Source organism: Ruditapes philippinarum, unplaced genomic scaffold, assembly GCF_026571515.1.
Source record: "Ruditapes philippinarum isolate M1 unplaced genomic scaffold, ASM2657151v2 ctg400_1_1_1_1, whole genome shotgun sequence".
Lineage (NCBI taxonomy): Eukaryota > Metazoa > Mollusca > Bivalvia > Venerida > Veneridae > Ruditapes > Ruditapes philippinarum.
In genome coordinates this window covers 366966-391967 of record NW_026857630.1, presented here as the reverse complement: position 1 = coordinate 391967, position 25002 = coordinate 366966, and the positions used below count along the sequence as shown (strand labels likewise).

At 31.7% G+C, this 25002-nt stretch overlaps 1 protein-coding gene across 8 annotated transcripts in view; it reads left to right on the top strand.

Annotated features, from left to right (window-relative positions):
* Positions 1 to 25002, top strand: part of LOC132750412 (uncharacterized) — a 74695-nt gene that overhangs the window by 18364 nt on the left and 31329 nt on the right. For 5 of the 8 annotated variants that reach the window (XM_060740384.1, XM_060740382.1, XM_060740383.1 and 2 more), the window contains 4 exons: positions 13970 to 14067; positions 17656 to 17774; positions 21096 to 22200; positions 22880 to 22992. In XM_060740384.1, coding sequence (XP_060596367.1) covers positions 13974 to 14067; positions 17656 to 17774; positions 21096 to 22200; positions 22880 to 22992 — 1431 coding nt within the window. In that variant the 5' untranslated portion in view covers positions 13970 to 13973. Of the gene's footprint in view, positions 1 to 2200; positions 2363 to 6533; positions 6692 to 10062; positions 10294 to 13969; positions 14068 to 17655; positions 17775 to 21095; positions 22201 to 22879; positions 22993 to 25002 lie in introns of those variants that run through there. The other 3 variants (XM_060740387.1, XM_060740386.1, XM_060740388.1) reach the window with 3 other exon arrangements.

The window sequence follows — 25002 nt, the reverse complement described above, 5'->3', positions numbered from 1 at the left end:
GTCATCATTTAATCACTGGTAGAGAGTCTGTTACCATTTAATCACTGGTAGAGAGTCTGTTACCATTTAATCACTGGTAGAGAGTCTGTTACCATTTAATCACTGGTAGAGAGTCTGTTACCATTTAATCACTGGTAGAGAGTCTGTTACCATTTTATCACTGGTAGAGAGTCTGTTACCATTTAATCACTGGTAGAGAGTCTGTTACCATTTTATCACTGGTAGAGAGACTGTTGCCATTTAATCACTGGTAGAGAGTCTGTTACCATTTAATCACTGGTAGAGAGTCTGTTACCATTTAATCACTGGTAGAGAGTATGTTACCATTTTATCACTGGTAGAGAGACTGTTACCATTTAATCACTGGTAGAGAGTCTGTCATAATTTAATTACATGTAGAGAGTCTGTTACCATTTAATCACTGGTAGAGAGTCTGTTACCATTTAATCACTGGTGGAGAGTTTGTTACCATTTAATCACTGGTAGAGAGTCTGTTACCATTTAATCACTGGTAGAGAGTCTGTTACCATTTAATCACTGGTAGAGAGTCTGTTACCATTTAATCACTGGTAGAGAGACTGTTACCATTTAATCACTGGTAGAGAGTCTGTCATCATTTAATTACAGGTAGAGAGTCTGTCATCATTTAATCACTGGTAAAGAGTCTGTCATCATTTAATCACTGGTAGAGAGTCTGTCATCATTTAATCACTGGTAGAGAGTCTGTCATCATTTAATCACTGGTAGAGAGTCTGTCATCATTTCATCACTGGTAGAAAGTTTGTCATCATTTAATCACTGGCAAAGAGTCAGTCATCATTTTATCACTGGTAGAGAGTCTGTTACCATTTAATCACTGGTAGAGAGTCTGTTACCATTTTATCACTGGTAGAGGGACTGTTACCATTTAATCACTGGTAGAGAGTCTGTTACCATTTAATCACTGGTAGAGAGTCTGTTACCATTTAATCACTGGTAGAGAGTCTGTTACCATTTTATCACTGGTAGAGAGACTGTTACCATTTAATCACTGGTAGAGAGTCTAGTCTATCATAATTTAATTACATGTAGAGAGTGTCATCATTTAATCAGTAGAGAGTCTGTCATCATTTCATCACTGGTAGAGAGTCTGTCATCATTTAATCACTGGTAGAGAGTATGTCATAATTTAATCACTGGTAGAGAGTCTGTCATCATTTAATCACTGGTAGAGAGTCTGTCATCATTTAATCATTGGAAGAGAATCTGTCATAATTTAATTACAGTTAGAGAGTCTGTCATCATTTAATCACTGGTAAAGAATCTGTCATAATTTAATTAGTTTTTCAAAATTTTCATGAAAATTTAATGAGAATGAATCTGGAGGCATGCGGCTTTAAACTTTTAATAATAATGTACAGTGGAACAATATCACTAAGAAGCAGATTTTGTATATTTGCTTATTTCATTTCTTTAATGATTTATTGATTATATAGAGATTATTGTTTGCTTGGTTTTAATTTTGCCAATATTACTGTAGAATTTCTCCAGGTGAGAAAACAAATTTTTCAAAATAACAAAAAAATCAAACTTACAGAAATTATGTTTAAAGTTTAAGAAATGTTTAAGTATTTATGTCCAAGTGACACTGCATCTCTGATAAAAAGATATGACAAAATTTTACTATTTTATCCTCTTATTTTTACCGTGAGGGCTATTTCATGCATTACTAATTTTAGTTGATAGTAAATGCAATTTTCTATTTCATGCATTACTAATTTTAGTTGATAGTAAATGCAATTGGCTAGGTTAATAAGTCAATTTATGCATTTTTTATACACATTGCTACATTTTTAGGAATTTGCACAACTTTCACATTTTCATAGCAATTAATACAAAGTGGGGGGTTAGCAGGCTTCAAGTAATGAAGACTGTAATGTTATCTTTATACCTCTTTGCAAAAAAAAAAAAAATATATTAAAAGTAATGGCTCAGTGCTCAGAATGTATATAAATAAGAAGTTCAGTGACACTGTTTACATATAAAATTATGTGTGGGCATACACGGTATATAAAATTTGTTAAAACCACCATACATTTTAACTTTTCTAACATTCTAAAAAAGGTTGACTTCAGAATGCATGATTAAAACTAAAACAAATATTTTTTTTTCAAAAACAAGTGAGTGATAGCATACTCTAGGATTATATTCAAACCTGGATACTGATCTGTATGAAACAGTTATAAGATTATAGAAGAGAGTGAAGTAGACAATGTGAGACTAGAGGTGTCTGCAGACGACAGTTACCTACTGTAAATTACAGACTTGTACTGGCTCTGCTGCTGTATAATGTCGTGAAATATAGATGTGATCTCTCCAGAGAGTATGTAGAATAATTTCTTTATTGTTAAATGTTAACACATCTTGCCCATTTACAGTTTTCCAGGGACTTCTATACAGGACGCTGTTTACTGGCAGAAGCATTTGGAGAACAGTTTTCTTGTTTTCTCTTCTTTAAAATGGACATTTAACGGTGAATTCATGTATACTTTGTGCTTTCTTAAGTCAATTGTTCAATCTAGATCTGATTTCTTTCTGTCCGTATATCTTGTTTTTAAATACAGTTACCTTCCAGCATCATTGTTGGGGGCTATATAGAATAGCTATTGACTGTTGCTGTGTACATCTAATACAGCAAGCTTAAGTAGTTTAACTTATTTGTTACCTTTAAGTTATCATTAATTTCCGATGACCGATTGTTAAACTTCATTGAACATTGGCTACCCTGCTATTCAGATGTGATAAATTGATTATTGATTGATTCATCAAGATAACAAGTTATGGTAGGATATAGAATGACATTTTACTGAAATGAACCTGCTTTTAGTTTTATCAAAAACTTGCACCTTTTATCATATTGCAGGTCATTACTGGAGCTTTAGGCATTAACTTTCATATGACAAGTACCTGTTCATAACATAATTATCATAGTTTGGAGATCAGACATTCTATTGAAAATGTTGTAAACCCATACATGCACAGTGCATGTACTGTAGTGCAGGTATTAGTTAATACCAGTCCTGCACTATAGTTATCACACTGTCTGTGGGTAGGGGAGGGGGGGAGTAAACATATATTATATTCTTACTTCCATGTGGTCGTCTCTGGAAAAAAAAATTGAGCGTGGATCTTGCTTGTCTCTAGGTCTTTAATTGACATGTTTGCTTAATTGGAAGATTTTTTTATTATTTTATTTTGATTTGTCAATACAATAATTAAATTAAAATGTTGTTGAATTTATTACTTACATAACTTTATCTTTTGTACAACATATTATTTTAAATTTAAACATATAAGCCAGATTGCAGCACTTTAAAATGGCATGTTTCATTGTCTCAGTGAGAAGATGGAGACATGTGACAAACCATTCATGTGACAGTATTATCACATTGTAAATGTCATGGTGTTGGTGTTTTGTGATAAACCACAGACTGGCTAGACAATAAGAAAAACATTATGTGATTGTTTTATTATTTAAACCTATAAGGTAATAGCATCATGATACTGAATCTAACATAAGGTAATAGGCATCATGATACTGAATCTAACATAAGAAAGCTATGTTTGAAGACAATCTGACTGAAGAATCTATATAACTTCATTCAATTATTGGACGCTTTCATCATGATCGATAAATAGTAATGTTTCAATCTTTATAAAGAAAATTAAAGTATGTTAAGCAACATTTTTATTGTGAACTGCGTAGGTCTGTTCTATAGAATGTTTTAAGTATCAGATCAATAATACACCATTAATTAATTTAGTTGTATTTTCCTGAATGCCAATTTACGTTTTCAGCTTGATCACTAGAGCTAATGACCATGTAATAGTTACTGCATGACATAAATAATCTATTACTGAAAGTAGTTCCATAGCGATAAGAAATGTGATCTTTTTTTAAACATTAAATTTGATTCATTATATGGACATTATATTGTGCCATAAAAGTTAACTGTTTTGTGCTATTTAGAATCTTTTATTTCTGTGCGAAGTATACACTGGTGTCGGATAATTGTATTAAAATACATATATACATGTACTACTGTCCTGATAAATGACTTGTACATTATATAAATCTAGCAGAGTAAGGGATATACTGTAATTGCCAAAGTGTGGGATGAAAATACAAAGAATATTTTCTAATGCTTCATATTATATGGGCAATGGCTGTTCTATTTTAATACAAAATGAAGCAATATTTGAATGACTAAAATTGTGACACTGTAGTTGTGGAGTAAAGTGTTTATATAATGAAAGTAGTATCTTTGATCAGTCTGAATGTTCATGCTAATTGGGTCTTCATTGGTTCAACCAAGATCTGCAGACATTACATGCTGTCAAACACTTTAAGCCTGCTGCCGGGGACTGAATGTATACCCATGCAACTTATTTAGACCAAGATCAGCAAATATGTCTGGGATTTAACTCATTACAGGATTGGAGCAGTTACCTCTAGACACTTGCAGAAATCATGATCACAACATAGACAAATATGGTTTTTTTGCCGATTATTACATTTTTCATTCATTGTCATACATAAATTGGTGTGAAAAGATGAATTAGACCTTTCAAAGTTCATTCTCTTGGGTAAAAAGGCAAGATTTTAGCTTTTTATCCCCCGCCAGAAATTTTCGGCAGAGGATATAGAAATAGTCTTCGTCCGTCCGTCCGACCTTCCGTCCGTCCGACATTTTTGTCCGGAGCATATCTCTAAAAGTATTTGAGTTATCAACTTGAAACTTCATAGGTGGATAGACCTCATTGAGGAGGAGTGCAGTGCACAAGAATGATAACTCTACCTTGCAATGATTTTTGAGTTATTGCCCTTTGTTATTTTTCCAAAATTGATTTTTGTCCAGAGCATAACTCCAAAAGCCTATGAGATATTAACATGAAACTTCATAGGTGGCATAGATCTCACTCCAAGGAGGTGTGCAGTGCACAAGAATGATAACTCTAATCCTTTCATAATTTTTGAGTTATTGCCCTTTGTTATTTTTTCATACCTAATTTTTCACCTGAGTGGAGCATAACTCAAAAAAAAGTGTTTGAGAATATCAACATGAAATGTCATAGGTGGATAGATCTTTATTGATGACTCAAGAATGATAACTCTTTCCTATACAATTTTTTGAGTTATTGCCCTTGATGTTTTTTTTTCATGCTATTTTGTCCAGAGCTTATCTCAAAAAGTATTTGAGGTATCAACTTGAAACTTCAAAGGTGGATGGATCTCAATGAAAGGAGGAGTGCAAGTGCTTAAGAATGATAACTCTACCCTGCATAATTTTTGAGTTATTGCCCTTTGGTTATTTTTCAAAAATTAATTTTTGGTCCAGAGCATAAATCAAAAAAGCCTTTGAGATATCAAAATGAAACTTCATAGGTGCATAGATCTCACTCAGGAGGTGTGCACTGCACAAGAAATGATAACTCTACCTTTTATAATTTTTGAGTTATTGCCCTTTGTTCTTTTTCATACTTAATTTTTCAAATTCCCAATTTTTTTCTCAAAAAGTATTTGAGGTATCAAACTTGAAACTTCATAGGTGGATAGATTTTACTGAGGAGGAATGCAGCACACAAGAATGAATAACCTACTCTGCATTATTTTTCAGTTATTGCCCTTTGTTATTTTCAGCCATCAGTATTCACATAGGTTTCAAATCTGTAATCACTATAGCCATCAGTTTTCATTACCAAAAGACCTCTTAAAATGGAGTTATTCTGCTCTACTACATATACATTCTTCCAATGAGCAAACACATTCGGCGGGGGATGGCCATGTTGACATGGCTCTTGTTGTAATTTATTGGGGCCTTGTCCGGTATATACCGGAATACGGTATTTAGTGTGGTGCTCCAAACCTTTTTTAGTCTCACTCATATGATTGTGTCATTTGATCATGCTGCGTACTGTATGCTATACTATATGTGTTTTTAATTTTTCCCTAAAAATAATGAATGAATGGTTTTGCCCAGTCCAATTAAGATACTTAGTGAGGTAAGGGGCTAAGGGCTAAAGTATGGAGTGAATATTGTAACAATTTTAACACTAGCAGATGGGTTTGTTACAGTCTCTAGTGACATAAAATACCAATGCTTTTTTCACTTTAAGGTAACTGCGGGTAGGGCCTATTGAGAGGGGAAAATTGTGTTGCAGAGAGGGAAAGGGGAAAATTTGGAAACAGATAGAATAGTCCATTTTATGTTAAAATGTAATTTAATACCATTATTTTTTTCAAAATACAATGTTCTGTATCTCACTATTGTAATAAAATGGGTCTGGAAAAAAAAATTACTTTTGGAGGGGAAAATATAAACTTTTTGGGAAGGGTTATGCGGCTGTGTGGCTCTAAAAAGGTAATGCACACATGAATTAATGTGTTTAAATATAAATGTATACAAGTAGATAGGCAGTAGAAGTTTATAATGATGATATATGTTATCAGAGACATAGTTAGAATGTCATGTACTGTTAGTATACATGTCTATTTTATAATTTTCATACAGGAAAAGTCTGAAAGATAAGTTATCAAAGATATTCCTTGATGAGTGCAAACCTCCTTGTGAAAAAATTATGTCACTTAACAAGATAATTACTGTATAGTTTTATCATAGACATTTATAAGGAGAAGACTTAAGTTGTTTTGGTAAGAACAATCTGTACTGATTGTTTTGTTAAAAGTATATGACAAATATAAGGAAATTTCAATATTATGATTATAAGTTGGAGTGTAATATTTCATAGCCATGCTTGGATATTTAAATGTACATATAGCTGATTTTGTTAAATTCCACCTTAGCAATTAAGTCATTTTTGATATTGAGCAAATAGATAAGGCATATAGAAGATTGTATACTAGTACAGTGTAAGTCACCAGACATCATTCACTTTATGGATATGAGAGAGATATTTAATCTTTCATGAAAAAGGTAAGGTAATAATGCGATAATTAAGTCTTAAATTGAATTGTGTTGTACAACCTAAACATTAAGCAAAACTTTATGTTTAAACATAATATAATATATTACTAAATGTGTATTATAGCAACTATGAAATTGGATACATGTTTAAAGTGTCAAGTAAAATTTGCAGCATCGTTGTACAATTGTAAAATTACTACAAAATATTACTGAATTACATAACTGCATGTTTAAATGAAGTAATTCGGCTGAACCTTTTCAGGACAGTTTAACTTGTAAAACAGTAAAGTATTAAGGGCATCTGTCCAAATTAGTGTGACAATTCATTGCTTTGAGTCTTGGTAACATTGCAAGCGTTTTCATGGAATTACAATCTCTTGAAAATTTGTAGTTGTCTTCTTTGCGGTATATCACTGTTATTAAGAATTGATTTTTGCTGAATTATACTTTTTGTGACCTAAGGAAATTCATGGTGAATGTAAATACTTATAAATTTTATCTCCTTAAACCACTAAAAGTGCTTATTAAATACTTGAATTACTTCATAAAAGTGGTCAATTTACACTGCCCAAAGTCCATAACTTTTGCATGTATTTAAATTGAATTATTTCTTGTGAGGCCATTCCAGGTTAAAGATTCATGTGCAAGTAGAACTTATTCACCAAAGTTAGTGAAAAATCTAGTATTAATTAGAAACTTTGTCATAATTTACCAAGATCAATAACTCTAGCATCACTTTATACATGTAATTATTTCCTTTTTTTATTTCTGAAAATCTTTTGCAGGCATTTTTCATCACCACTGTCAATGGATGTTCTACTGATTCATCTTTGTATTATATTCTTGTTTTTAGCATTCTGCACTTTGATAGCTAATTTCCCCTCAATTCAACCTTGTGAAAATTTGCTTTTAAATTTGAAAAATAAAATTCAACAACATGTAATTGGCTTAGAAGGTTGGCAAATACTAGTAAGTTGACATTTCATAGTGGAGCAAACCACTTACATTTATTAGCTCACCTGAGAGAATGAGCTATAAGTATTAGAAGGATAGTCCAGTACCTGGTGTCAGATGTCATTAATGGTTTTCTCTAATGGAGATGATTAAATTAATATTGGTTTTTGTTGTCATTGTGACCTTTGTATATAATTTGCTAATGTTACACTTAATTAGCCACTTTAACAAGCCATATAATTTGATGCTTAGAATAAATTCAACTTTTAAACAATTATTAATTGTCATGAACTTAACAAATTTGCCTTGTTACATGCTCATATGGTTTCTGTGCTACCAAAACTTGTACAACCTCTTATTATGAAGCATTAAACCTTGAACAAGTTGAAGTTCTTATTATGAAGCTTAAAACCTTGAATGTTGCAAAACTTTACAACCTTAATAACTCCTCTTGTGATTTTAAAACATAGACAACAATCTTAATTTGTTAAAATTTGATGTCACAATTCTCTTCTGGTGAGCAATGTAGGACTTTTATAATACCCTCTTTTAAAAATTGTATGGAAAATAATGACTTGACTCTGAACTTTTTGCCTTGTAAATTTAACTTGATAATTTAAATGTTTAAATTTGTTTATAAAGTGCACAGCTGTCTATGACATTTCATGAATTAAAAAAAAACTCTCAGAATGCATGATAGTATCAAACTTGTTATATACCAACCCTTAGATTATGTAATGATAGTTGCAGGTTTATATTGATTGATAATAAATTATACCAATCCTGAAAATTTTGTGATTGTTGTTCAATACAGATTGATTTTAAGAATTTGTTATATACCAACCCTGAGAATGCAATGATAGTTGGTTATATACCAATCCTGAGAATTTGATAATAGTTGTTCAATACAGATTGATTTCAAGTATTTATTATATACCGACACTTTTTCTGTGGGTTTGAATTCCTTGATCTGCTAGTTTGTTATGTTTGTTTCTGGTCCATATAATTTTATTGAAAGTGCATCAAAGAAATCTGAAATATGAGCAGACTTTCTGTCAAAAGAAATGATGGACTTGGTGTAGTTTAAATTATTTAAGTCAAGTATGATATACAATTTCAACCTTGGTATTTCAACCTTGGTATGGTTTTCTAGGTCAGCTGTATTTTGAAAGGTTTTAAGCAGGATCTATATACATTTTATGTGCAAGTTACTGACATTGTACCCAATACTTGACAAAAATATTTCAGATGGTTATCTTCAGTGAAATTATGTTTTAGTACAGGACACAAGTGTTCTCATGGAATAATCTGATATTATGGTAAATTTGTTTAAAGTTTATGAATCATAAGGAAAAATTGACATTGCAGACTATAGAGGTGGAAAATAGAATTATAGCAGTGAGTTGGTTTGTTACAGCTTTAAAATATAAATGATTGATATAACTGCAGAAGAGTTAAATAAACACAACTACATGTACATGGATTGTAAAAGCAATACAATTAATACTATATAGCATGCAGTGGATGGTGCCCGTCATACACATATATTTGTAACTATTATTCTAAGAGTAATTAAACGGTACATAGATGAATGTAACTAAATTATGTTAATTTATTTACAAATTAAAGATTGAATTTTGTTTTAATTGTTTCCAATATCATCGGGCCAATATTCATTTCAATTGTTATATATATGTGCATTTACAGATTATATGAGTATGTATAAATCAGTTAAATGTAATTTTGTAATTCATCAAGAAGGAAACTAAGTTGAACTTTGTTATGTTTCATGTATTTCCTCAGGATCAGGAACTATGTATGGTTGTTCTGTAAACTTGTTTTGATTGTGAAGATGCGTGAATAATTGTATTATGTGCCGGCACACATGACCTTTATTATGTCTGTATAAGTAGACAGTAGCTGGTCATTTAGTTAGATGGTCAGTTTTTCTTGGTCATAAAGTATACTTCAGTATAATAGACCATAAACAAGTACATTTATTGGGCCTAATGTTTGATTTAGTTAGTGCACATGGATGTGTATTGGAGAGTAGATTACATTCTCTGATTTTAACCGATATTTGATTGTATATATATCTCTAAACTTGTAGAAATTACTTTAATTTTGGATGTAGTAGTGTTTGTGCAGTGTTATGGTAGAATTTAATGGAAAAATTGTATAGGCAGGGTACATTTGTTTGTCAATTGTTCAAATATTTGGATTTGACCAATATATTTTTAATTTGTATTGAAAAGTTCATGAAGTTGTTTTGTATAATGTTTTGAGTATTTAAACCAAGCTCTTGCAGAAATGAGCGTTTTGGATTACGTACATTGATCAACTTGTGAAAGTGATATACTGTGCTCAACGTAGGGTAATATAATTCTACTTCAAAATTTAAATTTTGATATTTTGTTTATTTTTTGTTGTATATTTTTCTTAATATGAAAACATATGGGTAAATTTGATATTCTTTAACTCAGTGTTTGATACAAGAATGTTTTATATAGCATTGATTTATATACAAATGTATAGCTGTACAACTTATATTTTCTATTTGAAATCACCTGGGTACAACTTGCTCACTTGAGGTGTGTTGTATTCAGGCTTTGTCTGTTGTACATGATGTCAGGTGTCAACTTTTGCTTTATATATTTAATCATGATCTCCTAAATTACAAAGCCAATTATGCTGAAACAGCATTGAGAACCGTACAAAACATTCAGTCTGCTAATGGCTGCCACAACTTAAGATATAAATTAGTTATATATGATTATGCCTCCTAATCTTAGATTAGCATGATGCAGTTAGCACAATAGTTTAATTGGACTGTGAATCAGGTGATCCGTGTTTGATTCCCGGAAGGTGCAGGTCACTTTTGTTGTGTTTGATTATGAAATCCTTTCTATGGTCAGTCACACTGTACCTCTATGCTGGCATGTACAGAAGTAATCAGTTCCTTGCGAAAGTGACGGCAACTTAGTACTGGTAAACTGCTTGACAGCCTGCCCAGGAATGATGCGATGGCTGAACTGTGCTCTGGTGAATTCATTGTGGCTTCCTGCCCTGATACGGAGTTAAAACTACCAACGCTTATCTTAAAAGATAGATTTTGATGATTTAATTTCTTTTAGTAGTTCTTTTATGCCTAGGATTTGACTGCCTCAGAGCTTAAAATAGAAATTAAATTTAAATTACATTTTTCTCCTCAGAGTGAGCATTTGTGCAGATGGAACTATATATGTTTTTAAGGTGCACTTTACAAAACAGTTAAAATTGAAAAAAATTTATGCACTGAAAAAAAAAGGTCGCCAAAGCTAAAAAATGGAAAATGACATTTCTTCAAAAGCTACTTAAGGAAACTCATGGGTACTAAACAGAAATAACTATTTTTAGGTCAACATAAAGAGAACTGAAAATAGAAATAAGTTTTAAATGACATGTTCTCCAGAACCACTGTGAATACTAGAATGTTTTCAGATGAAACGTTACAAATTTGAATGAATTTTATCCGCATTTTTAGACAGCTAAAAAAAGAAAAAAGGCTTTAAATACAATAAGTTTTACTTTAGATTAATGAACTATTTTAAAATGTTTCTCAGGTGATCGATCTAAGGCTGACAGGGCCTTCTTGTTTTAAGAGTTAAGTTGTTCTCAGTTTATATGTTATCATATCCGTGTAGAAGCACATCTTTCTTTGATTATAAAAGATCGTAAAAGTTGAATTGTTTAAGCTTGCAATATTTATGCAGTTAAAGATGCTTGTAATCACAATACCACAAACACATTGAATTGTATAGACTTGCAATTAATGATACAGTGCTTTCATTTCTACACTGTGAGAAGCTGACTTTGAAAAATCACTTGTCATTTGACCATCTTTTTGAAGCTTTGTTATGCATCAGAAATGATTTTTTTTTCTTTTTTAGGAAAGGCACACAATCATGAGTTTTATAATGTTGAAATAATTTTCACCTGAAGATTGAAGCAATAAATGTGAAATTATTTGTCATAAAAGTAGCAAAATGTAACCATACCTAATATTTAATCACTATACCTGTAAATGTATTAACTGCCAAAATGCAACAGAAGCAAAAGATGGTTTAGGTAATTGGTAAATGAGTAGATTTCTCAGGAAAGAATAACAAGACACCAGAAATAGAAAGGTTATACAAAGAAATTAAAGCATTTTTTGGGCATGATGGGCCTTTAATCATGACAAAACCGGGGAAATTTTCAACAACATAAAAGTTCTGACTGAATATCAAACAATGCAGACTGACATTGGTCTGTACTAGTCTAATGGTTAGATTTAGTCACCACTGCCAGCAGGGTTAATACTACCACTCATTTACAAAGTTGTCCAGAAAATAAGCAAGTACATAATATCTATGTTGGACACTAGTGGCATTAAAATTCTAGACAATCAATTTTATTAATAATTGTGTAACTTTATTTATATTACATGTATCAATTATTAAACTTTAATGCCAGTTTAACATTATCTTAAAACTTAGACACATTGTTTAGAATAATTGTTTAGAATAATATTGTTAAGAGTTATTGTTTAGAATAATAAAAGAAAAGCCATTCTAATTAAAGTTTCAAAAAAGGAAGTAACAAAGGTAAATGTTTCAAGGGAGATGTTAGATTTTGATTGCTAAGTCAGGACTTTGTTACTGATATGTGATATATCAGATAAACCTGTTTTTTTTTACAGTCATAGTTTAAAGCAAAACAGGTAGAGGTAAAGTTGATAAGATAAGTCTATTTGGATAATACACAAAAAAGGATTATTAAATCTGATTCATCATGGTTATTATATTTATGTGTCTATATGACATAATTTATATGTAAAGTATAGTGCAATATGTGCTGGAAATTCCAGCAAAACAAAGACTACATTAAATAAAATGATATTTGACATAAACAAAGATCACCTTTGCTTTGACTTTTTCACTAGTTAATGGTAGGAATCTGTAAGTCTGAAATATTTGGACAGCTAAATATAATTGATCTGGACAGCTAAATATAATTGATCTGGACAGCAAAATATAATTGACAGCTAGATATTATTGATCTGGACAGCTTAATATAATTGACAGCTAAATATTATTGATCTGGACAGCTTAATATAATTGATCTGGGCAGCAAAATATAATTGATCTGGACAGCAAAATATAATTGATCTGGACAGCTTAATATAATTGATCTGGACAGCTTAATATAATTGATCTGGACAGCAAAATATAATTGATCTGGACAGCAAAAAATAATTGATCTGGACAGCTTGATATAATTGATCTGGACAGCTTAATATAATTGATCTGGACAGCTTAATATAATTGATCTGGACAGCAAAATATAATTGACCTGGACAGCTTAATATAATTGATCTGGACAGCAAAATATAATTGATCTGGACAGCTTAATATAATTGATCTGGACAGCTTAATATAATTGAAATACTAGTGTCACTTCTTGTTTGATTGGTTTCTTTAGAGCTCCAACTACATATGGCAATAAAATAATCCCATGAAAACAAGGAAATAAACACAGATTTCAACAATAACATAATTGTTAACTGAGTCACTAGAGAGAATTTTCTTTCATTTTCAATTATAATACATTTATAAAGAATTGTTTTTGTTTCAGTGTTTGGTTATACCATAAATAGTGTGACTACCCTGCTCATGATCCTAGTGTTATGTGGGCATAAATGTAACACTAATACTTTTATAAATTCAGAAAATATAAAGCGTTGACTTGAAATTGTGGAACATGTTTTTACTGCACAAATACTGAAGTTATTCATTTAAAGCTTCATGTCTATGTTGCTTGTAACACTCATCAAGTTCTGTAACTCTAGCATGATATTTTACTGAAAAATCCCCCTTTATGGACTTAAAAGTAAGTGACTGTATATAAGAAAGATTTCTGACAGCTGATGAGGAATTATAGAACAGATTATAAAAGTGACTAGTATAAAGCTATGAAGGTAATTATACATGAAGGTGTTGTGATAATGTTGTTGGTGTTGTTTATTTTAGAGAGATGGGACTGACTGATATGATGACTACACAGAGTAAGCTGCTCCTATTGCTAAGTTTGGTGTGTGCATCATGGGCTGAAGCCATCAACCAAAACAGTAAGTATACCACAATACATGGAACTGATGGGAACTTTTCTATTCATATTTACTTTAAATTTTTATTACCTTAAAAGCTTGTAAAATGATATTTTGTGCTATATCTTCATTATTTATTAAAGTGTAGTCATTGAAATTTTCTTTAAATTTATTGATAATTTTAAAGTTTTTTGTCTTCAGTTTCTACAGTTTCTATATTAAAACTTTTTAAAAAGTTTTATTACCAGGGGTACAAAAAGGAAATTTAAAAGTTTTTGTGTTATCAAAAAATTAAAAATTTGAAATTGCTTTTCATTTTAGTCGGATGTCCCTTTTTTGCTTTTAAATTTTCTTGTAAAAATAAATGTTGCTGGGTGAAATTGCCAAAAAAGCTTTAAGATAAATCATTTTAAATCAATGACCAAACTTTATGAAATTTAAAAAAGATTTTAATAAAAGACATGCGAAAAGGGGGGTTTTTTGTTTCCTTTTTTTAAAATTTTAGTTGTCAAAAATTGTATTGAAAATTAGAAAAAGTTTTTTTTAATGGGAAATTTTTATAAAAAGGGCATTTTGGGAAGATCTAGGGGCCCGAATCTTCCCGATACACATTGAATAGGGGTTTAATTAAAATGCTTTTCATGACTTGATGATTTGAAGTTATATAGGTCAAGAGTAGAGTTCACCTTGACAAATAAAAAAAATGACTTATTTGCTCAGAGTAGTTCTTTTTGATGGTTTCTAAGTCAAGGTCAAATAACAGATCTTTTAGGTAAAAAAAAACTAGGTCACTAAGCTTAAGGCCTCAACAGACGGTAGGATTACAGCACTAAATTAGAGATAAGATGTACAATTTTCAAAGCTATACAACACTTGCATTCAGACGGTAATTCTACACTGTAAGAATCATCTGAGGTTTCCCCTAAAAAGGATCCCTTTACATTGATCCTTTACATACTTTACTCACTAAATACTTTTTTGGCCATTAGTAATGATTGAAACACCTCCATTTTAAAAAATATATATAATTTTTTTTTAATGTGAAGCCTGACCGAGACTCAAACCTGGGACCCTCGGAATACCTTACTGCGGCTCTACTGACTAAGCTATCTGGCCGCCTACAAACTACCTCCCCTCCCCTAATTAGAGAACAATTCAATACCGTGACATAATCATTTTTGGAATAATTTAGGATTCGAACATAACACAACTTTGGGTCTCCAACATCATTTTTACCCCATCTTACTACTATGTTTACCTTTTAGCCCTAATTGTCCTGGAATTTCATTCATTACACCCATTATCAGGAGATAATTTGGTTATCTGTTACTTGTCATTGTGGGAGGTCTGTAAAAATCTGTACGACAAGATTTTCAAAATAGAACATGTCCTATTCCTTACATCTAGACTTAAGGTTTCCGAAATCAAGAAATAGTAGCCTTCACACATTTAGATTTGCCTGTACATCTTAGTTTTAATTGGTGTTGTACTTCAAAATCCTACCGTCTGTTGAGGCCTTTAGTTTATAGGAAAATCTTCATAACTTCAGTTTCACTCATTTTGAGTCACAGTGTTTGCATTTATGATTCTTATGTCAGTTTTGAATATGAATATAAAATTTGTGTTCTTCTTTTCATCATAATGTATAAATTCTTGCACTTGACTAATGTTGAGCAGTAAGGAAAATAATTTGTAATCCCTCCACAGGTGAGGCTTTAAAAGGGCCATTACTGGTCTGCTTGTTGATAAATAGCAATTTAAAACAAAGGTATTTCATCTTCCTGTACTCATTCTGCATGAGGATATTATTTAACTGACTTTGCCTGTTTAACATTGCCTAAATATGTGAAGATGTATTATGTATGTATGACAGTAAAGACAAGGCAACAGTTGACCTCATAAACAATACTAATTGCAACAACCTTGATTTGCTGACATACTTAGTAGTTAATGTTGGAAAATAGATGTAACCGGGGAGGTGGTCCCCAAATTTTAACAGTAAACAAACCCGCTGGAAAATGTAAAATATAAAACAAAAAATAACAAAAAATATTGTCCAAGTTGAATGTGAAAAAAGTTTTCTAAAATTTTAATTTTAAAATTAAAGGGCATGGACATTGATTTTAAAAAATTTTTTTGTTGTTGTTCACCAAATATTCCTTTCTGCTTTGAAAGACCAGCTATTAGTATTAACACCATATAAAAAATAATCTGGTGATGATTTTCAGATACATTTTGTTATTGACATATTTTGTTACTTTCCAAAAGTTCAAGAACAAAGAAATATTCTCTTAAAAATTATTAAGTTATTTCATATTAACATTTTAACATTTTGATAGTTGAAGTGACAGTTTTAGCATCTGACATCAAATCATCCATTGAAGTTTAAAGGGACTCCACCACTGAGATTTTTTGACATGATAGGAATGAAAATATTTTTTCCAGATAAATGTGCCATTTTATGTAGACCACTAATCTTTGTGCAAAATTTCAGATCATTCGCGCACTTTGTTTTTCCAGAATAATTATTCAAATTGTAAAAAAAATGACCTAAAATGAAAAGCGTTTAAACACTTTTCCCTCAAATCGGTCTAAGAAAAGCATAAAAATATGTTTTTCGATTTATTTCAAAGTATATTTCTTAACTATCTTTGCATATATTTCTGTTTAATGTGCCCTAGCTCATTTATGTAAAAAATTCAAATGTTTTTAGGCTTTTAAACCTGAGTGGAGTCCCTTTTATAAACACAGATTATAAACTGTTTTATAAAATCTTATATGTAATCTTTTTATCAACTTATAGACATTTACTTTGTTACCTATTCAAACACATGCAAAAAATTTGAAGATAACGAAAATCTTAAGCATTTATAGGCATTTTTCAAACATCTGTGTCTTATATATAATACAACTTTTATGGCAGAGAAATTTTAGAACATATAGTCTATAAAGATGTTTGTCTGTATCAATCAAATTTCTTATTCAATTATTTTCTGGCTGACTTTGGACATGGGAGATTAATTGATAGACTTGTGACTTTATTGTTATTTTGGTGTGAATTGAGGGTCTGACTTGTATCTTATTTCAAAATGATGGTATGAAATTGTTTACAAATATTAGTTTTGAATAATTTATTGCTTTTATCTGTAAAATTGGAGAGAAAAAAACCACCTGAGAATGATTTAAATCATCTTATGACTTAACTGTAGTATAAATTTAAATTGAAAAAAAAACAAAAACGATCTTTTAAAAATTTGTTGAAACCTACTGAGAAAAATTGTAGTGGAACACAGAGGAGATTAAAAAAATGACCATTAAAACATTTTTTTATGAAAAACAATTGGTGCTATGGTATTAAGGAACAGTTGATTTAAGGTTTGATTACACTGTCATTTCCTATCTACCACTGAAGGTATTCACTTGATACTTTAAGCTTATTTAAGGGTCATGATTAAGGTAGCTTAAAACTTATCTTTGTGAGCTTTGAATATTTATGTTAACTATATGACTGATCTGTTGAGTGACTTGAGGCAAATATTGGGCTTTTTGTCATTTTAATGTTGTCTTTTTATTCTGTAATACACAAACTAAAGGTTTCTTTTGTTTTAGATGTAATAGAGCAAGTTCAGCCTAAAGGTGGTGGTTGGAGGTTCGCAAATTCAGATAATTCACCCAATAACCAGGGGAACATTCCACAGGATAGACCTATACAGCAAAATGGGGCTCAGGTATAAGATATTGTTTTTGAAAATTAGAGGATATTTAATGAGTTCATTAATGCACTAACTATGCACTTATAGCTCACATGGTTTCACCATACATTCGGTTGTATGGGACATTTTTTTTGCTAGCCTATGTACTGATTTTCCTTCTTCTTTTTCTTTAATGTCTAATCATAGCTATATAAACTTAGTATTAAATAAGAAACTACAAATTCAGGTTCCATTCAAGTATGTACCACTGTTATAGTGGGTTATTTAGTTGTTTTAAGCAAACTATGAGAATCAATTTCACTGTGATTGGTATTCACACTTCAGCACACATGATTGAAAGCTTACACAACAACACCTTTCTCAGGTATTTGTATGATACATATTTATTGAAGCAAGTAATCAGTAGTCTTCGGATTTTTAAAAAAAATTTGATTAAGTGTCATTACCATGAAATTACTATGACTGGCTGATAAAATGAAACAAATCTATTGAAAACGAAAAAAGCATTAAAGAACATTAAAGAAATGCTTTTGTGTTGTAACATAATGGTCATTACTGAAATGAAAATGTTGCAAGATATAATTACAATATATCAAATATTTCGACAATGGGATCCAAAAGTAGAACTATGCACTGTATTACAGCTAAAGTAGTTGTTTGTTACTTCAAAATTGAAATGGGTTTTAGACTCACATTTCAAAATAAGGACTAATAAATCAGAACCTACATACATTATTAAGAATTTGATAGTGTATAGATTTAACTTTTGACTATAAAATTATTTTGAGATATTAAGAATGAATAAAAATAATAACTTTCAAATTGTGATACATGTAATAATAATAATACTTTATATAGTTATGTTTGTTATACATTGATTATTTGTAAGATACCAATTCCTTATATTGGTTATAAGAAACCTGGGATATAGTGTACACAATAACAAGGTCCTGACAAGTTCACTATAATCAAGTTTCACTGTATTCTGTAACACTCAAATTTAACTTTGTATAACATGTATGACATCAAAACATATGCAAGGCCTTTGCCATACCTTTTTTATGGAGACAAAAAAGTGGCACAGTAATGTGATAAAAACTGATATTTACTAGCAAAGAGACAGATGACAACCAAAATAATCCTGTTGAATGTAAAAATTGTAAGGGAGCTAACAAAAGTTCATATTAATACAGAAAACATGAACACTGGATGTAGGTAACTGCATTCTCTACAATAATTAGATTGGTTGAGCAGTCTCTGTGGCCTGTATGACTAAAATCCCAAACTGAAACATAATTTATTTTTTTATCCAGTTAGTTCTGGTAGAGGAAACAAGACAACTCACCCCCCAGATGATTCACCCCTCAAAAAACCAAGACAACACACCCCTCAAGACGGTTCACCCCCCAAAATTGATAAGACAATTCACCCCTCATGTTTATTGTCTGGGGGGTGAGTTGTCTGTAAGCCCTGGTAGAAAGTTTGCATTTGAATTCACAATGCTGCTGGGTCATGTAACTGAAATACATGATGTCATAATCAATGAATGAATGTTTAAGTTGGATCCTAAAGTAAATTAAATAGTTAACCCTTTACCACATATATACGCGAAACAACGCACTTTGACCCCCCCCCCCCCCTTTTTTAGGCCTCAAATAGTGAAAAAATGTCCTATTTGGGCCCCCAACATAAGTTTTCGTTTGAGAAATGTTGCTAAAAAAATTGAGCACTTTTTTGGCGCCACCCCCCATCCAAAAGATACATCAGGGGGTTGTCAGAAGGGGGATGTGCCCCCTTCTGTTAGGGGGGTTTGAAGGGGGGGGCGGAGTCCCCCTCATCACCAAGAAAATTTTGGACTTGTGAGAGGCTAAAAATGACCCCAGGTCAATCATAATGTAACGTTTAACCAACGCTGAAAAGCCTTTGACTCTATCTCAATCCCTTGAGCAGTTACAGCACTTTGAAATAAATTTTGATGGAAAAAATCGAGGCAAAATAGTGATTTTTGGCAATTTTGAGATCTCCCCTCGTTGCCATGGTAACAGGAAATTTAAGACTGAGCATGTCGTTACAAAGGCAATGGTCCAGTCAACATTTGTACCAAGTTTGATTAGTATTGAAGCATTTTCATAGTTTCATAGCAGTTTGAACTTGTAACAGGAGGCTTTTAAGTGAAAACAGCCATTTTTCACAATATGCTCATGGGGGAAAGGGTTAACTAAAAAAATTATAAATGTTTCAAAACAACAATTTTTCACCAAAATTAGGTGAAAGACCACATGTGAACATGGAAAAACTAGTTTTTAGGTGATTCCAAAGTGTTTCATCATTTTTTGTTAACCCTTTACCACATATATACGCGAAACAACGCACTTTCGACCCCCCCCCCCCCCCCTTTTTTTAGGCTTCAAATAGTGAAAAAATGTCCTATTTGGGCCCCCAACATAAGTTTTCGTTTGAGAAATGTTGCTAAAAAAAATTGAGCACTTTTTCAGCGCCGCCCCCCATCCAAAAGATACATCAGGGGGTTGTCAGAAGGGGGATGTGCCCCCTTCTGTTAGGGGGGTTTGAAGGGGGGGGCGGAGTCCCCCTCATCACCAAGAAAATTTTGGACTTGGGAGAGGCTAAAAATGACCCCAGGTCAATCATAATGTAACGTTTAACCAACGCTGAAAAGCCTAAATTGACTCTATCTCAATCCCTTGAGCAGTTACAGCACTTTGAAATAAATTTTGATGGAAAAATCGAGGCAAAATAGTGATTTTTGGCAATTTTGAGATGCACCTCGTTGCCATGGTAACAGGAAATTTAAGACTGAGCATGTCGTTACAAAGGCAATGGTCCAGTCAACATTTGTACCAAGTGTGATTAGTATTGAAGCATTTTTCATAGTTTCATAGCAGTTTGAACTTGTAACAGGAGGCTTTTCAGTGAAAACGGCCATTTTTCACAATATGCTCATGGGGGAAAGGGTTAACTTATAATGTAGGGGATTTAGTGTTTTGTAACTTATAATGTAGGGAATTTAGTGTTTTGTAAATCCCAAGTGTTTTGTTGTACAAGTAGCAGAAAAATTATGCTGACACTTGCACAAGCTTAAGTTGTAAGTAACTGAAGTGTCCAGGAATATAAGTGGTAAAAAGGGCCATCAGTAAACTCAAGCCATATTTAAAAAGAAAAATTGGAACTTAACTGATCATCATTCTAGCAACATGAAGAGATGGTATTTCAGGACTCAATATACTTCTGTATCTGTGTTATACTACTGCTATGTAGAAGTTAAATAAATGGTTTAAACACTAAATTTCACATTTGTTTCTTTTCATTTATCTATAGCAACCACAGTATGAAAGAATTGGGAATAAGTTATACAGTCAAGACCAGCTGAAGAACCTGAAGGAAGATCTGAAACCCTTACAAAGCCTTGTAAACAGGAATCAACAATCAGTTCAAAACTTTGTTAATCAGAATGTTGCACAGAATCAACGTGTTGTCCCGAATATAAACAATGGTAACCAAGCTGAAAACACCAATGTAGGCAATGTTGATGTTGATAATTCTAGACAAAGAATTGAACCTGACAATGCAATACCAGTAAATGGAGATTCTCAGAAGGGGATATCTGTTGAAGTGAGGAAAGACTCTGTGATAGGAAGAAGGATTGTTGATGGTTCTGAAAATATGGGAAATGTTCAAAATGACCATCAAGCAAATGGAAATGGTGCTTTTGATGTAGCCAATAATCCAGTGCCCCAGGGAGCTGATGCTAATAAAATAACAGGGGATCTGTTTGATAAGAAGGATACTAGATCAGATAATAATAATGGTGGAATACCAGGTCATGTTCGTATAATTGATGGTGATGTAGAGAAGAACTTTAGAAATGATGATAATCAAGGAATAGACACAAATGAAATACCTCGTAATATAGGGCTTCCTGCTGATGTGAATAATGTAGAGAGAGATCAACAGAACAGGAAAAAAGTGATTCAACCAACTGAAGAAGAGAAACCAGGGAGTTTAAAGGTAGTTTGGGATTGGAGTGACTTTGCTGTGAACTTTGAACAGTATGTAATGCCAGAGCAGAAAATAAGAAGAGCACCTCATTCAACAACAGGAGAACCATGGCCATTACCACAGTACTATGTATCCAAAAAGGACAAAATATACAGAATTGACCGTGCTAGTTTTCGGTTTGATCTCTCAAAAATTAAGTGTGATATTATAGAAAAAGCAATAGAGAGGTACAGGCCATATGTTTTAGAAGATCCAGTTGAGGATGTGTATGATAATTTTCAACATTCCCAGAGTACAATGTTTGAAGATCCATCCATTAAGTATGATAAACAATTGTTTTTAGATGCACCTGTTCTTCCAAGAGTTTTGATAAAGATACGTAAACCATGTTCTAAATATCCTACAGCCAAATCTGATGAGTCATGTAAGTTTGTTTTAGTATTATTTTGAATGGTAAGGATTTGATAAATGAACTTTCTATACCCTGAGTTTTGTTTCATAAATTTTAATGTCAGTATGTCAGTTGGTAGATTTGTTGATAAACCATTTAATTTCCTCTGTGACAAACAGGACAGAAAAGTTGATTATATAGTCATCAGACCTCGTAATATGATTTACTGCATGAGGAAAATATCTTTACATTTGGAATGTTTGACTCGTTTCACTTAATAAGTGGAGAATTTATATCACAGATGCCACAGCTTATTTTATGATTATCACAAGAATTATTATAAGGCATCCCTTGATACTATTGTGTTTGCCCTCTTTAGAGGTCCGTTACTTTTATTAAAATATCTGTAATTCTGCCTTGAAAATATTTATTATGCACTCTGATTTCAAAAGTCTGTAAGCTCTGGCTACTATGCAGACTTAAGAATAGAGATTGTTTTCTTCTGAAAAGAATGTTATTTACCGGTACTCAAACCATGTCTTTAAATTACGAGTTCCCAATTAGTATTGCCTTTCCTGTTAAGGAAAAGTTTGTTAAAGTCTTACAGAATATTAAACATTTATCTTGATTTTAAACTATTGCTAAGGTATTGATATTTCTTGTATTTGGATTTTGATGCATTCATTCATTGTGAAGATGTGTCTGGTTTTAGATGATTTGTTTGTAAAACGTACTGGTGTACATATTTGGGCAAATGAGGTGTGGGGCGCTTTACGAGGTTTAGAAACTTTTAGTCAACTCATCTTTAAAGGAACCAATCAACTGGTAAGTTAAATTTTCATTGTTGTTGATAAAATTTTGTAAAACTATACTAATGTGTAAAATTTATTTAAGTATCTCGAAAGTTAACTTCGCCTGTGTACAAGTGTATTAATTATTTGAAGCTCAAAGAAAATTTATGGCAATTTCACATTTTATAACAGTTAATGTAAAGTATTAACTTATGATGATTAACTTAGACGGTTCCCCAAATGTAAAGCATTATCTGAGAAGGTTCCCCAAATATTTATAAACACCAGTTGGTAATGTGACCGGGGGAAAAAAACATTATTATGGGATAGCAGTTTTAGATAAACTATTTGAAATGTGTAAATGACAAAATTGCCTCCTGTAAAATAACAATTAGCTGTCAGCAGTTTCTTCTTTGTGATTTGTAGTAACATTTTAGTGATGACAGTAACATACCAACAAATTTGTTATTTTAGACAGAACCATTCTGTAATTGTATTTTGTGTCCAAAAATGTAGTTGGGATTTTTTTTAGGTTTGTAAAACTTGGCAAAAAGCTATTAGAAATAGTGTTCAGTAAGAAAAGACCTTATAATTGTAGTGACACTAGCTTTGATAGGCATTGTATAATGTAGGAAAATGTCTGGAGAATGTGCGTGTACAGGAAAACTGTCAGAAAATTGTAACCATTCTATCAATAGTGTTCCTACTTTACCCCTAGAGAATTTATTCTCAATTACAAGTTGATCTCTCTGAGTGATTGCAACAATAAACTATAATCCAATTAACTATTATGAGAGATTCAGGCCAGCATGCACTTCCTTACAGTTTGACCGGACACTTTATGGTTTGCTTGTTCAATTGAGTATTTTAAACGTCCTAAAATCTAATAGCCTGCAAGACACTTTAATATCAAAAGCAAGTCAATTAAAAAGGGATAAATATAAGTGGCGGGATGGCTGAGTGCATTGGCTAGTTATCTTAGGATGGTTCAAACCCCATAAAGGGACAAGTCATCATTTCCTTGAGCAAGAAACTTTGTACTGGTTGGTTCCAGGAATGAATTCTAGAGAGTGTGTTTATAAGCTTATATCTTTCTACACAAACTAAAATAGATTTTTTTTGAGAAACTAAGTGAGCGAGTTTACTATAACTATGATAAAAGTTTGGGTGAATGGTTGTAGAATAATGGACGGTTTTAGTTAAAATACTCAAAAATATAATAACAAAGGCTGATAGGGCTGAGAAAGCATGATAAAAAGCATATATGCAAGAAAAAATTAATATCCATTCTTATCTGTGCTAATAAAAAAGAGATTTAATAAAATATGTTGAACTACATTGAGGATAGACCATAATTCTTATGTGTTGACAAATTTTGGACAGGGGCATTTGTTTCTTGTCCACGTTTGTGATTTTATAAAACAAAATAAGAAAATTATTCTTTCATTTATGTCGTATTAACTGTCTGTATTTAATATGTTACATTGGAAGTTTGTCAATGATTGATTGATGACAGTAAGAGTGTTCTAGACCTCTTTATTCCCATTTGCTGATTTACATGTTTCATTTAAGATAATATTGGAATCAGATATAGGCAGAAAGTGGTTACTCCAGGATTTCTGAGCTGAACCAATAATATTATTGCAGGTCTCAAATAAATGTATTTAATTAATTAAACAAACTTCGCCTCATTTGGCAGTCTTTCCACTTTATTTTAATAGTAAGGAAATATAAACAGGATACCAATAGAGCAATTATTTTATTGACAAAGTTGGTTAATATATAAATTTGTTGTTTGTCCATCTGTCTAAATGGTGACATAAATGATAATGACAATAAGACTTCATATAAACTCTTAATTATTAAATTAACTTATAATGGAAAATAAAGGTAAAAATCATTGAATGACTAGTTGAACATTTGTTGTTTAAGAATGGACAAAACTTGCTTTTAGTTGCCTACTTGAGAACAATTTATTCTTGTACAGAATACTGATGAATTAGATTATTCCCATGTGAAGTTTGTAGGGAAACAAATGTGAACT